Genomic DNA, 17,818 nt, shown 5'->3' on the forward strand with positions numbered 1-17,818 from the left:
CCACTGTCCTATTGCATTTGAGCAAACGTGTTACCATTTTCGACTCCTTTCAGCTTTTCTGAGGCCAAGTGTCTCAAAAATACGAACTTTAGTTACAAGTAAGCCACAAAGAAACACTTACTTCCACCTGCCCATTTCTTTATGTAAAAGATGTTGCTTGAGAAACACTTCAAGAAAAATAACCTCACTAAAAAAAATTAAAATATTGCATGTATCTTTTTTTGGTACTTTCTTGAGATAAAATGTGTCTTAATATTTTTTCCAGACATTCGGGACAGTGGGGGACCTAAGCCTGTGATGGTGTATATTCACGGAGGGTCCTACATGGAAGGCACTGGAAATTTATATGATGGCAGTGTTCTAGCAAGTTATGGGAATGTGATAGTCATCACAGTCAACTATCGCCTTGGGGTACTTGGTAAGAAGCTTTCAGCTTTCCATTAATCCCTGCTATCTGCAATGCAATTCATGTTATACGTGAGAATGTGTTTAAAAAAACCCAAAAACCAACCAACCAAAAAAAACCCAAGCAAAAGAACAACAACAAATTTTTTTATTTTCTTTGTCACATAAAAGGTTTGTATTCTGGGGACGTGATATAAAGACATTGCAAGCATTACCTGGAAGAACATGCTGTTGTGCTTTTAGTGGTATGAAACTGTTATTCCCATTGCTGAGCTGTTCAGACAGAAGAGGGTTGTTTTTGTTCTGTGAATAGCAGTGATGCTTTACTTCATAGACAGGTAAATTAGATTTTTTTTAAAAATGTTAAGTCACAGACAATAGGGTTTTCTGTTGGAAGAAAGAGACTAAGTTTTGATTACCATGATTTTTTCATGCAGTGAAAAAGATAAGGAGGTTATGAAAATATTATTTAATAAGAGCTGTTCTTTTTACCTATTTGTTTTGAGCGTCATTGTGGTTTTGAAAAGTGTTATGGGTGTAATTCAAATACTTCCAGTATTTCTTTTTCTAGGCTAAATTAGAGAGTGAATAGAGTTACTTTTGATTGTTTCAAATACAATGAATAGTATATGATGATGCTATTGGTAGACTTGTGCGATATTCCTCTTTGTAGCTTGTATTTCTAAAAAATTATACTTTGTTATTTGTTCAGTGTAGTCACGTTCGTGATACAAGTTTGCTAGCTCTTGAGACAATGTGATTGTTGGTTTTTTTTTCTCCTGCATATTCTACCAAAACGTTGCATGCTAAGACTCCTGAATGAAAGCAGGAGTTAAATTCTGGAATATTGTGGAGGTCAGTACAGTCACTTTGGAACACTTGCGTAGGTGTAAGGGTATTCCCTGTAACATCTGAAGTGGTGTGATAGGCCGGTGTCGTTCACAGCAGTGAGTTGGTTCTTAAGACCAATCAATTTTATTTTAAATTCGTGGGCATTAGCAACGTCTGCTACTCTGGTTTTGTTTCGTGTGGTCATTTTATTTCATCGTTGCTCTGTGTTTTAAATTTAGCTAGCACGGTCTCCAGATTCATCGTTTCTGGTTTGCTCATCTGGGTAATTTTCTTCCAACAGTTTCGTTTTTGTTAAGAATTTGACATCTGAATACACTTTAATTTTGGGGGGAGGGAATGGACTTTGGCTTTAGATTTTGAAACTTAATCTACTATGTTTGTGTTGTACAAGGGACTGAATCATTTCCAGAAAGATCGTAACTATTTTTTGCTGGATTTATCTCCTTAGTATCCAGTTGGAGTTTTCATTTGTGATGTACTTCTTTAAGCTAGGAAATTCTGATATTTTGTATGTTTTTCTCCCTCCTCCTGTCTTCCAATTTATATAGTGACTTCAAGTCATGGGTACATATTAGTGCCGCAGTTAATAATCTGTGCCTCTAATCAACATTTTAGTTTTACACCAGTGCTCTTGCCTTTCATGTTTCAAACAACATTTGTCTATATTATATGCCGGTAGGGTATTCTGTCCAGTAATATGTATCTATTATCTGAAAGCACTGTTTATTTTTGTAAATTATTTAGCCTAATTCCTAAATCAGTTGTAGCGTTTGAAAGGACTAGTTGCCTGAAAGATGAAAATTAATTCACCTTCGTTGATGGTAATGGCTTTTCCACTTGTAATTTAACACTGATCCCTGAGGTAACCCACGGCTAACATCTTACTGAGCTTAGGAGAATTTCATTTGTGTTCGTGCTTTTGTGGTTCTTTGGACTTTGTGGTCTTTACAGAGCCTCAAGGGGCAGAGAGCTAATTTTCTTTTAAGTGGGACCTATTACAGTAAAAACTCTAAAACTCACAGTAGAATCCAGTGATTGGTATGAATGCTTGAAATTACTTTCAAACTAACTAAAATAACCCTGTAGGGTTATTGCAGGGTTTTCTTAGTAAAATAAATGCACCTGTTAACTATATGTTAAAGTCATTCATATATTTTGTATCTCGTACAGTGCCTATCTGTCATGTATTAAATAAATAATGATGACATATGACTAAATAGGTAGTGTAGAAACACACAAGTAATCAAAATAGAAAATTTGCATGGTTTGCATTTTTTTTCTGCCTGCCTTTGTTTCCCGGTCTTAAGATAGCCTCAGAGTAAGACTTTTGCATTAACGTAGTAGATACTAACTTTTACTTGTTCTGCTTTGATGAACTCTTGTTCATCAGCGTACAGCAGAATGTTACCCTCTGCAGTCGTGTTAAATAAGATACGGTTTTACAAATACATAGCTGACAAATTCTCAGCTTCCTGTATTTGATGATATCCCATAAAGTGAGAGGTTCAGCTTCACTGTCCATTGCCTGTGGGACACCTAGATCTCACTTCACTGCTGTGTAAAATGCCTGGCCGTACAGGGAGAAGTAACATAGGGATTTTTTTTAAATTTTTTTTTTCCACATGAGAAGATGTAGGGACAAAATAAGGTCTATCTTCTCAGTTTCATATGACTGTTATTGGTCTGGGTTTCTTGTATCAGTCTTTGTGGATATATATATATATATTAATATAGACAATCTCTATGAGTTCTAGGAGTTCTGCCGTTGTTTCACCAAGATTCACGCTGTGACATTTCTTAATAAGGAAGCCAGTTAAATAAATGTTTAGAGCTGCAACAGCAACATTTTCTTCCAGACCAATTAATGATGGGAAGGGAGGCTATGCTGTGATATTAGATTCCTTACAGTACTCTTAAGTCCACAGTAGACAGCAATTCAGATTATTTTTCTGTTTATTCTGAGTTGAAACATCCTTTGTCTTATAGACTACTCTGCTCAAGGATCTGCATTTATTGGAGATTCAAGATTTGCTTCTAAGTAAAATGTTAGAAATCGCTTAAAAGTGAAATCCATTTGGTACAGAGAAAACAATGATAAAAATTAAAGAAGTATGGAGCAAGCAAACACAACCCCATTGAGTTCCCTGGCCCAGTTTTGTCTTTGAAAACGAGTCTGAGAATGAAATTCTGTTAGAATCTTTCCTTAGGTAAAGATAAGATGGAAAGAGAACTGTTTGCCCTGGAAAATCAGGGACTACTGAATAAGAAGCCATTGGAAACAGACTATTTATATCTCCTTTAGATTCTCTTTAAATGCAAGTCTTGCGCAAGCAATCTCATCTAGGGAGGAATACTGCGCAAGTCGTCTAACACCCTTGAAGGACAGCATAGGAGTAAGTGCAGATATATTTTTATGGCTTGGTTTTAGGAAAGGACAGATATGAAGACAAGTTTGGATTTTGAACTCAACTAAGTTGAGACTTCAAATGTTTATTTAACATACCCATCTGGTAAAAAGCAGGAGCTTTTTATTTAAATTTCATAAAAGAAACATAAAAGGATTATAAAAGGAGTCTATTTAACATCCAGAAAAGATCACGATAGACAGATTTAATGCTGCCAGTGCCGTTTTCTGTGTTCTTTCTTATGAAAGGTTTATTTAGAAAAGGAAAATGTTTTGCTTCAGCATTGGCTGCTACCCCTTTTGCTTTCAAGAGGGTAGAGAAAGGAGAGAGCTGGTTTACGCTAACTGCGTACTTGTTTCTTCATTTTATTAGTTTATACTTCTTGCTCTTGATTATCTTTTAACCACAGGACTTTAACAGAACTGAAAGAAACATTTTTAATGCAGCTCACAAACTGAACTGGGGGATGGAAGAATGATTCACAGGAATCTCTAGGTTAAGCACTGCTTTAAATTTCCTATTTTTTCCTCTTTAAGAGGCAGTGGTTTTCGCTAGAGAAACAGTAAATTGTCATTCCAAGGGTCTGGGTTAAAAGGTGGTAATAAAGAAAAAGGAAAAATTATATGTATCTTGCATTTTCCATTTGGCATTCTGAATAACGTCTGCATTGGGAAGGCAAACGTTCTATAACTGTAAGGCCACAATTTATGCCAAAAATGAAGCGCACCCATAAGTGAGATTGTCTTGGTTATGCTTTCTTTAATTATAAGCAATTTTCCCTTTTGAGGAGGGTATAGGAACCGTTGCTGTCGTTTAGTCTTATATTTATATTGTCACCCTTTAGTTGAGGGATATTGACTGGGATTACTGAGTAGAAAACACCTATCCAGGTATTCTGCCGCTTTGATTTTTTTTGCCAGTTTGTACTTTTAACACTCAAAGTTGCTGCAGCACACTGTTTGAAAGGCTTGATATCCTTATTCTTACTAGTACATTATTTCCCAAATAACTGCACTGAAATTGATGGGGCTCATAAGTACAGTGCTTCCCCTTGTGACAGAGCCTAGTTGCCCATAATTTGAAATTATGCCATGAGAAAAAAGGGTACTGGCAAATTGCTACTAATGCACAGAGATTCTTCTGAGAAGAGCTGCTCTTAGAAGGGGTCTGTTGTGTTTTCCAGCCCAAACCTCAATTTTTCAGTAGTGTGTTGCGTGAGCTGGCTGTGTTGGGCTGTAACACTCATGTAAAAGAAAACTCAGAATGGTGAAAGAAAATAGAACAAAGCAAAAATACTGTCTCAAAAGCCCTTTCCTACTTTTCTTAATGACTGTTAGAGCTTTATGGATGATGTAGCGACAGAGGATGGGTCTTATTATGCCTTAACATGTTTTGTTGCTGTGTGTCAGAATACATTAGGAAAATACACTAGGTTTGAATGTACATATTGCTTCTGTGCAGAATTATGCTAACCAGCAATATCTTACTGGCTAAAGAGGTACATGAAATATAAGGATACAGCCCTGCAGTAAGCGTTGGGCAATCTGTGCCAAGCCCAGCATTTCTGCCATTATCCATCTTTCTCTCAGCAAGACACTGCACATTCCCAACAGGCAAAAATAATGCACGACCTTTTCTTTATGAGTAAGTTTATGGACATGGGTTTGTTCCCGTTACTATAGTAATTCCAGAATGTAGGCTAGTGAACCCTTTCATGGGATGAAGAATTATTTAGTTGACCATTTGCAGGATTGAACGCAAAGATGAGAATATATTATAATGAAAACTAATGCAGAACAACTTGGAAGTACCTGCCTATTTCAGGAGTCTAATTCCATTGTGATTGACTAGAAGATATTGTCTTGCTTTGTCTTGTTATTTTTGTCTTTCTAAATAGAATAACATACTTTTTTTTTTTTTTTTCAGTGCTTTCAAATTAGATCTGGTTTTTTTGGTGTTAATCTAATTTGTCAAACTGATCAATCCTTATTTTGTAATTATTTACTTTGTATTTTTCCCATCACATGGTTTGGTGTTTTTGTTTTGTTTGTTTGTTTGTTTTTTTGCTGGCTTGCTCTTCTCTTTATTTTGACATCATGGTAATAATGCTGAAAATATTAAACAGAGGATATCTTTCAAATATATAAAATTTAGACATAACCCTTTCAAAAAATTCTTCATGTCAGATTAAAAAAAACTTTAGTCAGCTTGATGAAGATACTGTGATGAATTAGTGTGCTGTGTCACTGAAGTATTTTTGCATATATAACCTATCATGTTCTTATCCTTCAACCTGGAGAGTTGTCTTTCCTCCTGAAAATAAGCCTCTTCACTTTAGTAAAAGGTAAGCATCATCTACTCGTGGCATAGTGACTATTCAGTGAAAGTAACTGTGGAATAAGAAGGTTTATGTTAGTTAGAGATCAAAGGAGATAAAAAATATAGCAAGATTCTTTTTCCTACATTGCTTAGACTGTGGGGTTTTCTTTTATAGTTCACAATTTAATATCCAGTAAAACTGGGAAAATGTTTGATCATTAGTGTCAGTGACAAGCACATCCATTATCTTTTTATGAAACCTTAGAGGTGCTGTCGGAGATGGTATTTTATTCCAGCTTTGCTGTACCACCAAAGGGTCTCTGATGAGCCTTTTTTCTATTATCCATTTCCTAACATGTTGGATTAAAAATGATAGATGAACAGAAGATTATATACTATTGCCTAATTAAAAGTACATTACCTTGAAAGTAAAGATGGGAAATTAATAGCAAAACACATCAAAATGTGCAGTCAAAAATCATTCATTTAAGTTTTCTGAATTGGAAGAACATGTAAAGAATGTTAATTCATAAATTCTTTTAGGGACCCTTGGCAGCTTCATAACAAGTCTCCTTTAGATATACGAATATTGAGTTGCTTATAACTGAAATTTTAACATTTGGGGAGTACGCAGTAGGGAAAGTGTCCAGAAGGCCTCATCTGATCCCACCTTAGCCTTGGGCATGACTGTTTCTTGATATGAAGCACTCCAAATGAATTTGATGCTAGATAAATAGAAGAAGTTAAGATAGAAAGCGTACTGCAGTTATCTATTCCCTCTGGTGGTGTACTTCACGAGGTCTGATTTACACGTACTTAGAATTCTAAAAATGTATTAGACAATTCTTATTTAATATAGTAGGTAACCTCAGGTCAGCCCAGTTTGCAGGAGGCCCAAGCACAGCTCATCTAGATTTACGGTGTCCTAATTTCATAGGTCCATTAATAGAATTAGCATTCAGATCTCAAACCTGCTATAATTAATGACATTTTAGTGGCTTTTCTGTGAGCTAGTACCAGCCAAAGGGAGTCATGTATGCACTGAAGCAGAGAAAGGAAGATTGCCACACTTGAATCTGTACCATCAAAATGACAAAATGAACTTGCGGTAAACAATAGGTTATTGACTAGATATGTTTAAAGGGTCAACTGCAGTGCACAGCAGGCAAAATATTTATGAAATGGGAACCCTGAATATATAGGGTTCCCATTCACTTTTAAAATGAACCATTTCTTTTCTATTTGTGCTTTTTCTAGGACAGCAAATTGACATTATCTACCTGCTTGGATAGATACATACACACCCGCTTCTCTTATTTTTTTAGGGCACAAAGACATCATTTTGTTTGCCATTGAATAGGTTTCTGTCTTGCTACAGGTACACTTTAAATAACAGGTTTATTCCAACGTTTGTCACTAGACTTCTTTTTTGGTAAACAGAAAAATAACAAATAACAAACTTTAAAACTATTCATTTTGGCGTAAGAGCAGTTTGTGTCATTTCTGTCAAGAGAAATTACTTTTTGGTAAGATAAATTCCCTTGATCAATATTTAATCATATAATAAAAGTATTCTAGTTTTTCCAAATAGCAGATTTATCTTTGAGAGCATAATAAACTTCAACTTGATAATATTTGCAAAATAGAAAAGAAAAAGTGCTCACTGAAAACAAATTATAGACATCTTACTGCCTCAGAAAAAGAAATCAAAATCTTTGACCCTATTATGCTACATGAAGTTCTTTGGGATTTTTATGATCTAGCTACCTTCACTTTCCTCTAAGTAATATCTGACCAAATAACTTTTACACCAACACTGATCCCCGTGCAAAACCTCTAATCTACGGTATTACAAATGTTTCAGGTATACAAAATAACCTGTATTATACACTAGACACTGTCCTAAGCCTTTGGTTTTGTCTGTCTTGTGATGGGAGACGTGTCAGGAGGCCAGATTTGGCCTATCCTTAGAAGCAAACAGAATTTGGGTTGCTCTGCCTTTGCCAGAATGCCAGACTTCCCAGGAAAGGATCTGTCTGACTGCAAGCCAAGAGGTGGGGATACATTAGGATTTTTACGCAATCTGTATCGCACTGCAGTGCGTTCCAACACTGAAGTAATCCTCTGAGTTTCCAATATTCTGATTTTCGACCAAGGTGGAAATACGCTACAGCTCAGCATCTAGGTTAGCTCTGTGCCCAGTCTTGGTGGGCTGGGCACTCTTCACTCCTGAGCTTTACGCTGCTGTAATTCATGCCCAGAAAAAAGGCAAATGAAGATTCTTTTGACACTTCTGATAGAAGTAGCAGGACAAGTAGATAACATAGTTCTGAATTCCTAATTCACTGCATTTAATTACCTGTATTAAAATAGTCCCAAGTTTCCTGAAGCTTAAATGAAGCACTTCTATATACTGTGGGGCTTTGGAAGCGATAGATAACTAGACAGGGATTTCCATTGCAAATGTTGCTCTCATTTTTCACACATTTCAAATGCATAAAATTGCTCATTTTTTGGGTTTTTTCGTGTGCAAATTAGTTTACATATATAGGTACTAGCTCAAATACTGTTCTGATACTTCTTTGATGTAATACCTCATGATATTTTGGAATCAGTTGAACAAGATCTGTATTTCAAGGTTGTAACAGCACTTTTTAATGGTTCAAAAGACTAACGCAAACAATAGATCTAGAGGGCCAAAACTCTCTTGGCAGCAGTACTGGCAACAGGGGCTCCTAAATTTTTTTTTTCTATTTAATGTGTGATCCATGTGTAAATGCCTGCCTCAGCCAACATAGAAAATACTACAGTAAAATGTAGCAATTTGCATTACTTTCCAATGGAGAGTACGTAGAAGGCTGCATTGTTTGATATACTGATTTCTTACATCCCACGATGTACTGGCAAATAAATATTATTTTGGCAAAAACTGAATTTGAATACATTATTATGTGAAAAACTGCTAGATGAAGGCCTATGAAAGGCCAGAGGAAATTATGTATATTGGTTAACATCCCTTATTAAGCAAAGTATGAAAATTGCCTTCAAGCAAATATAAATAATAGATACCAATGTATTTGTAGAAGTATTTTGAGTATCTCTTGTGTTGTATATGTTGCAAGCTAAATGTATTTTTGAAAAAAGAAAGATTACTTATATATCTTAATTAAGGATTTGAAATATCTTCTCCATGTTTCAGGGGGCTTATTGTTGCTCAAAATGAGAAGCAAGACAGGAATAAATCTTACTGGGTTTTTTTCATTGTTCTGCAGTAATTTTTCACTCTTTTTGTGTCAAGATTCTAATGAAACAGAATCAGAAAGAGGTGAGCAGTCTTTCTCTGGGTGACTCACTAAACATTCAAGAATTCTACTGATTTTAAAAATTATTTTTGCTGTATTTTTCTGTCAGTTCTTGACAAATCAAAATCAAATGTTTGATTTTATTAAATCTCCCACATTCATTTATAATTTGTTCATCTTCTCAACACTTTCCACCAGGATTTCAGTTGAGGGATCTTATGTTGCCATAGGTATGCTGAAAAATCTTTACTTTTTTTTTTTTTTTTAATTAATTGAGAATGAAGTGTTCCGTACAGAAGTACAAAATATAAAAAGAGAAGAGGCATAGTGCCTTATAGCTCTAAATAATTTCAAAAAGAAAAGGCAAACATATTCCCAGCCTGTTTTCCTTACTTAGGTTCTAATATCCCATGAATTTGGTAAGCGCTTATTTGTATCATCTCACTGATTTCAACAGGAAACATATGGGTAAATTAATTTCTTCCAAAAAAAGTTTGTTTCCATCTCTACCTGTCGGTGTAATTTATTGCACATTAGTTGATTTGCTTCTATGACTGAAATTTTCCTTTCAACTTCAGCAAAATACTCTAGCTCAACTGAAAATCGTTTTGCATTTCATCTGTAAGGCTTTATTAAAGCAGTGAGACGCAATAGGGTGTGCTTTACAGAGCCATTAATGCATGCCCCGTGTGTGTTGTGAGGCATGAGGCCAAAGGCCATGTGCTTTCAGCTACCCATGAACCATATTAATGACCCTGTAAAATACACTCCTGAGCATCCTAATGCTATTATAATTACTCACTTTATTATTACGTGCCCCTTGAAAAAAATTCTCTAAATATTTTCCTTTCGCTTTTATATAGTCCTTAAGTAGGAAGGCTAATTTATGGTAGACTGAAAGGGAAACGTTCACAAATAAAAGGAGTATTAACTTTCTTTTCACCATTTCTTTCTGATAATTTAAAATTTTCTCTTCGAACACTTCATGGGCTTTGCACATCCTGCATATTCAAAGCTTACAAACCATTTCTTTGTTGAGTTTCTTCTGTTGTTGTAATTAATAGCTGTTTGGATGCACATTGCTTGGATTTTGTTTATCATTAGGTTCTTGAATTTATATTAAAAAGATAACTTAAAATGGAAATGTACTCACTATTTCATGTATTTTCTTTCTAATAGAAAAGAATTTACTTGGCCTCTACCTTACTAATACAGATCTCTTCTAATGTGGGTTCCCTCCAGCTGAAGATGTGCTTTAAAAATGTTATTGATAAATAACAAGATACTACCCGCATTTTCCAGCAACCACAAAATTCAACATCTGCAGTAGTGCCAAAATTCCATCTTTGCAGTTGTCTCTAAGCTAAATGTTATGAAAGTGGCGATCACAATTTGAAATTTAAAGCTGCATTCTTAAATAGCTTTAAAACGATGCATACGTTTCCTTTTCCTTCCCCCTCCATAAGCACATAATGTTGTTTTTTCATCTTTTGAAAGTTCTATATAGTGTTTGACTGGTTTCTTTTTATAAATATTTCATAGGTAGTGTTTTGATCTCTGGTTCAAATTCAGTCATGGCAGCAGATGTTTTTGTTGATAAGTTTCTTTTGAAAGTACTCTGTGCAAACATTTACAAACAGGAGTATATTCAGTAGGTGTAGTTAGTGGAACTGACAATTTTGAAACAGTATTACCTAGAATAAATGCTCAGTTTTAACCTTTTTTCCTTCAGACATACAAAATATGAAAAAAAAATAGCATTGCTTGGCGATGGTGTATCAGAAATGAAGCTGAGGGTCAGAAAAAGTCTGGATAATATTAAGAATTAATAATATTAATATTAAGAATGGAAAGAAGCCCCCCTCTTGCAGACAATGTTGTCTTGTAACCTCTTCCAGTTCCAGGTTATCATAGAGCAGGCCCTCTTGCAAAACGGTTGCAAAGAGCTGTCATTAGGAATCATCAGCTTTGCTAGAACCTTATGTATTTTTACTAGGACCAACCACAAATAGGAAGTATTACATGTTTTGTACTGAAGAATCAGCAATGACAACATTTTGCATCTGTAGGAGAACCACTTGATACAGTGCCTCTGAAAGAGGTGGAGATTCTGTTTCTGCTGCCTAGGGCACTAAAGAACACTGGGTCTACGTATTTGTTTTTTCTGTTATTCCCGTTCTCGTAAGCATCTTTGTGGCTCACCACTGTTGAAGTCTTCACGATGTTCCAGAATGACTCTGGACAAATTTTCAATATTGCACTAGTAGTATGTGGGTCTTTCTCTGCTTCTATATGATTCTCTTACGACAGTCAAACAAAAAAAAATTTGAAAAAATGAGCCCAAGTAGGTTTATTCCCATTAATGATTGAATGCTGGCATTTGGATGATGGAAATAGATAAACCAAGTTCCTTTGTCTGACTATACAGAGGGGAGCTTTTGTCATGAGACTGCACTTTTCATTTATACAAGCGCTTAGTCAGTCTTTTAGTGCTAAAACTTTTGAGTCCTTTAAAAGCTTTTTCCATCACATTCTCTGTGGTTCCTCAGTGTATCCTCCCTGGAGATCTGCACGAGTTAGGTAAAGATAATCAATCTCACTCTGAATGAAACAAAATTACTTGTGACGATCAATGTGTGCTAATAGTTACTTGTTGTTAAAGTCATCCTGCAAAGTTGCAGAACCCAGCAGAAACATATTCAGAACATGGTTCTTAACTTCTCACTGCCAAGTAAGCAATATGCAGGAAGCCAAAAAAAATTAAAACCAAGCATGTGAAGGGGTTTGGTTTTCACTAGCTTCAATTTAAGTTTATGTAGAATAAGGACTTTTTTTTCCAAAAAAAAAAAAAAAAAGAGCCAGACTCTTCTTAGTGGTATCTAGCAAAAAGTCAAGTGGCAATGGGCACCAATTACACGGAAATTCCAGTAATAAAAACCTTGTTTACTCTGAGGGTGGTCAGGCACTGGAACAGGTTGCCCAGAGAGATTGTGGAGTCTCCAGTGCATGGAGATATTCAAGCCTGCCGTGGACACGGGGCTGTAGTTGGCCCTGGTTTAAGCAGGGGAGGTGGTGGACTAACTCTCCGGAGGTCCCTGCTACCTCGAGGCTGCGATTCTGTGATCTTAAGGCATGGCAGTGGGATACCAAGTACCATGAGGGGGCAGATGAATTGTTCTCTAGATGTCTACCTGATCTTTTAACTCCTGATTATCTTTGCAAACGTCGTCTCTGCATAGACTGGACTCTCGTGAAAATGAATTAGCCCATTATAGTTGTCTTAGGCAAAAAATACGCTTTTCTGCAAAGCAATAACCACACTACTACCTTTTTTGGCGTGAGTGGATATATCATCTGCTTTCACTGAGCCTGTGGCTCACAGGCACAGAAAGGATTACTTATTCCGCTATCCCAATGGAGTAAACTAGCTCTGTTTTGACAGTCCAGCAGTGAGAGATAATGATTTGTCTCCTGCAAACTTTACTGTGGCTTACATCCAAAGCAGAAATGCGGAACCTTTTTCACACTTAAGCTACGCCTTTCAAGGTCTTTTGCTAAACCCTGCACTTATCCTAGCATTACCCAGAAATTAAATGTTGGGGGGTGAAGGATCACATGGTCCGAGGTTAGATCAAGTGAAGTCTTATGCTGTAGATTTTTCAGTTGGAATTTGGGTTTTCTGGAAGGGAGCTCCTGATTTTGAGGAGTCCTAAAGACTGCCTGCAATTTATAAGTGAATGGAAGACTACTTTTTTTCTGCCTTCCTTGCCTATTTTTCCTCTTACACTGGATCCTTTCCTAAGCTGTACCTATTCCCATGAAATGTTGGCTTGTTTTAGTTTGATGTCAATTATTTAGGTTCAGCCTCCCAACCACTGCCCTATACGGCATCCTTTTTTTTTTTTTTTCCTTTACTTTTATCATGCCAGGATGTTTCCTCTGTGCTGTCACTCATCTCACTGCTCCTTTTCCACACAATTTGGCAATTCCTGAGCACATGTTTTTTTCACATCTCTTGACACATATTGAAAAATCACATGTTGATGAAGACCAATTTCTTAACTAAAAACTGCCAACGCCATGGGTGAATACATCGCTTAGGGTGCATTAGTGAAATTCTAAAACCTTGCTTTTTGGAAGCTGATCATACACTAAAAGCAGCAAAAAGAAAAAAAAAATAAATTGCCAATTACAGCTAATAGCTTTCTGCAATTGACATGTATAAAGCAGATTGAAGGTACTTTTAATAGCAGTTTCTCAGTAAATGCAAGTAGTGAAATGCTTTGGAATGAAGCAGTTGCAAAAAGCAGGTTAAATGTCCCATGCTTAACAACTTGCAGAATCCAGAAGGCTGTTTTAAAGACATCTTTGGGGATTTCTCTGTAAGAATACAACTGATAAATGGTTTTGTTTTGTTTTCCCTTGAGAGTGTTTGCATATATCTGATATTATTTGCTGCATTTCCTTAAAAAAAAAAAAAATCCTAAAATAATGTTAGTTTTAAGAGACTATGAAAAAGAGAAACAAATGCCTAGTGAGAAACCTCATTATTTCATTAAGTGTTTTCATTAATACCAACTCTTTAACATAAATATCTCTAAGGTGAATCAAACAAATTTAAGTACTTTTTTTCTGAAAGCAGAAAATGTATTTTGTATATTAAGTCACTCATTTTTCAGAAGGAGTATTCAAAAGGTAGTTTTAACGATGGAAGAATTTCAAGAAGAGCAAAGAACTTGTTAATACAATGATAAGTCAAGAAATAAAGATCACTCACCAAAATAGGGCTTTCTGAACTTTTTTTTATATTTGTATTTTTCAGTGCTGTGTAAAGCACAGATGAAAGGTTAAGAGAGTAATAAACAGAGGCTGGAATGTGAGTTTGATGGGTAAGCGGTACTTTGATCTTCAGACTATAAAACACTGCTACCTGGGTCAGAACTAACATTCATCAGGGCAAACAATCAGTTGTTCGCTGCAGTATAAAAGTCACAATTCTTTATTTTATGCCATGCTAGTGAACATGCTTGTGGCACACCAAAGAAGTAAAGGGAGAATGTAGATGTTTTAGCAATTTATGCAATTTAAAGCAAATTTAAACATGTCTATTAAATGTTCTCTTTAAATTTATATGATAGTTACCATATAGCACTGTAGAAATGGATTTATATTAAATACTGAACAATGTTGATGATCTTGAAAATACTAATAATATATGAAATTACTTAAAACCAGGAATGAAATTGTAGGTTATGTGATAACTTAAAAAAAATAAAATTCAATGCCTCTTTTAATTCAGTTAGACAAAATTACATTTCCTACTATACCCAATTGTTCTCCTGCATTACAATTTCTATTTTCTCCTACTCGCTCATCCCTTTGTAAAGACGTCTACTTCTTTTTAAGTTTCTTGGTTTCACTTGTACCGTCCAAACGCAATTAACTGTGCTCTCAGATCTGAAGCCGTGCCATTTGCACATTGCTGCTTGCTGAGGGCAGCGCTCATCCAGCACTCTTCAAGGTACAGCGCGTTGTCACGTTCCGGATGATGTGGGTAACCTCGACATCCTTCTCTAATAACACCCGAGTAAAAGCTTTTAACAATTTCTTTACGCTAAATTTTTTCTCTCGCTTACAATGGTACAACTCCAAAGAGATGTCAGTGACAGTACCATAGTTTCACATTGGTCTGAAGCAAGAGGACAATCTGAGATAGAAGAAAGACTATTGCAAGAGCATAATAAACAGACAGTAGAAAATCCAGACTCTTTAAAAAAGTATGAGTTTGATGTTTCCTTTCTTTTGGTACGCCTGGTCTTTGTTGCTAAAATAGTTTTTGTGATTTTATAACCTCTCATTATTTCTGTTGTTCCTGATTAACTATAAATATGAGTAGTTCTACTGATTGCAGTTAGATTGCTTACATGTATGAAATTAACATATAATAGATGTTTATGAAGTCTGAGTCTTGGAGAACACGGTAAAGAAATTAGTAAAAGTTTGCTCTTAAGGAAACTGGAAAAATAAATATTTTTCCCCCTTTGAATCTCAGTGGAGAAAAAGTGTGCTTTCCGCTTGACCATATTTGGTTTGTGTATCAATTGTAAAATAAATATTAGTAATTCTAAAGATAATTACTGGAAAATTAATTTCTCGTTCTTGATTATCTTAATAAAGCCTTGTAGTATTTTACAGGATCACAATAGTAAAAATGGTCTAGTTTTAAAGAAACAAAAGCTGTTCATTGAAAACAACTTATTTTTTTCCACTTAAAACTACACCCATGCTGACTTGTGTACAAAATAGTTGCAAGATTATCGTGCACTATGAATAGATATATCACAAATGTATAGATTGCTTTTAAAAGTGTGACCGTATCTTTTAATTATGGCCTTGATTCTAGCAAATTTAAGGCAATAAAAACCTCATTAACTTTAATTGTGCTGGATCAAGCCCTATATTTATAATGTGATGTAATTGTCCACTGCATTCATGACAGCTGGCAATATAATTCTCGATCATAAGGAAAGCACTAGATTATATTTATTGGTGCAGGCTTAGCCATCAGACAATGTTCAGTCAAGAATAAAAAGCTATTCAGAGGATTCCTTCATCAACAATTAGGAAATTAAGTCAGAATGTATATTTATTTTTATTTATTTAAATGTTACATTGCTCCTGTCATGGTGATACCAACCTAAAGTTGATACAAGCTGTTGCTACTGACAGAACAACTCCATTTCAATCTGTTAGAGGTTGAAGGATATGCATATTTATTCCATAATTTTTTTTCTCCAGACATTGCCACCGCTGAAAATTTGGCTAGCAGGCAAGAACTGACACACCATAAGTTTGAGCTGGCATGTTGTATCACAACGTTGTGATACGCCGTTTTGGTTTATTTTATCTGAAAAAATGATTTTTTTAGTGCCCTTTACAGTTGTTTCTCAGCAGAAGACACAATACTGGAAATACCCAGATTGTTAAAACTGCCCTAGATTACACAAATGCCACTGCATATTATTTATCCATTTGTTAATTATACCTCACCAATTCATTAATGACTTTCTCTCTGACTCATTACAGAGAGACAGATGGGGCTTACGACTCTGAGACTTGCAATACTATAGCTGTGTGCAGTCCAAATACGTGGTTTCTGGGATGCAACAGGCAGAATAATATAACATCTCTTATTCCACACTTTCATCTTGATCGCATTTGTTTTGTTTCTCAGCCAGTGAACATTGGCCTCGCTGCCTGCCTGTACACAGCTGAGTGGAAACCATGAGGGGAAAGATTATTACTTGCTTCTTTCTTGTTCTACACCAAATAGCAGGTAGCAATGGCATTTCCTTTCCCTTGATCCTCCAGCTTATACTAGGCACTTTACACTAGTGAGTGCATAATACTTAAAGCTATTGCAGTACAGTACGCCCTCAGAGACTCTATTCTAGGGTTTCTTGTCAAGGAGCTCAAGTGCTGTGTTGAATTGTGTGACACACAGGGAAGTTAATAAAGGACCTGTGTAGATCTGAAAGCCAGGGTGTGTTGTATCCTTACGTTTGGAGTGGTAACAGAAGAGAAACCAAAAATTTGGCATGATAATCCATTTATTTTTCAGGAAATTATGTTTAATCTCTTGTTCTTCACATTAAAAAAGCTTAATTTCAAGTGAAATAAGGCTTGATTTCCAATGAAATAAAATGAAATGAAATATCATAGCTAGTCAGGTATTCCTCCTCCCACCCCCCACCCCGAGTAACTCATCTAAGTGTTTAAAAAAATAAATAGTGACAATTGAAAAAAAAAAAAAAAAGACTATTATTGATAACTGTTATTTAAGCAATTTAACCTGTTGGCCACCGTGTTGTAAGTTTTTATGGGACAAACATTGTTTGCTACTTCTTTCAGACTTTTTGCTACTGTTTTCAGACTCTAGATTTGTATGATTTGTATTAATAGATAATGGAAAAAGCAAATATGTAATTGAATAGTTTTTCTAGACAGTCCTGTAGCTGTATAGCTCTTGATATTATTTTCAGAAACTGCCTATGCCAATATTTCTATTTTTGTTTCAGAGAATAATTAAATTGTCATGCCTAAGGCTATCTGAAATTGTATCAGTAAAGTGAGTCGCCAAAGTGAAATGTGTCATTGCATGAGGGATGGCACCGAGAAAATAGAACGCTTATATCTGAATTATTCTTCTTATTAGCTTATATTCATTGTTGTTTCTAGTATTTGAGATATATGGTTTCTAGAGCTTACTAGAGAGAAAAACAGAGGGAGACGAATGTAACGGGCGTGTACACATAATGCCGAACGGCATACGTGATTTGATATCACTGTTTTGAGTTTGAAAGTATAGTGTTTCTTTCAATATCTCTTTTTCTTCCTCTTATCTCAAAGATTTTTAGCTCTCCTTTTTGATCACTCATGTATCTAAAAAGAAAGGTTCTTCCAGCCCCATCACCATTAGTTCAGTAAATCTAGGTGTCATCTGCCTAACAGCATAATGAGCGGTAATAGCTCATA

General features: G+C 35.5%; 1 protein-coding gene across 7 annotated transcripts in view; it reads left to right on the forward strand.

The window, feature by feature from the left end:
* NLGN1 (neuroligin 1) overlaps positions 1 to 17,818 on the forward strand; it is a 406,306-nt gene that overhangs the window by 199,020 nt on the left and 189,468 nt on the right. For all 7 annotated transcript variants that reach the window (XM_030028718.1, XM_030028717.1, XM_030028719.1 and 4 more), the window contains one exon: positions 266 to 418. In XM_030028718.1, coding sequence (XP_029884578.1) covers positions 266 to 418 — 153 coding nt within the window. The remainder of the gene's footprint in view (positions 1 to 265; positions 419 to 17,818) is intronic.

The sequence above is a fragment of the Aquila chrysaetos genome, chromosome 10 (genome assembly GCF_900496995.4).
Source record: "Aquila chrysaetos chrysaetos chromosome 10, bAquChr1.4, whole genome shotgun sequence".
In the NCBI taxonomy this organism is placed as follows: domain Eukaryota; kingdom Metazoa; phylum Chordata; class Aves; order Accipitriformes; family Accipitridae; genus Aquila; species Aquila chrysaetos.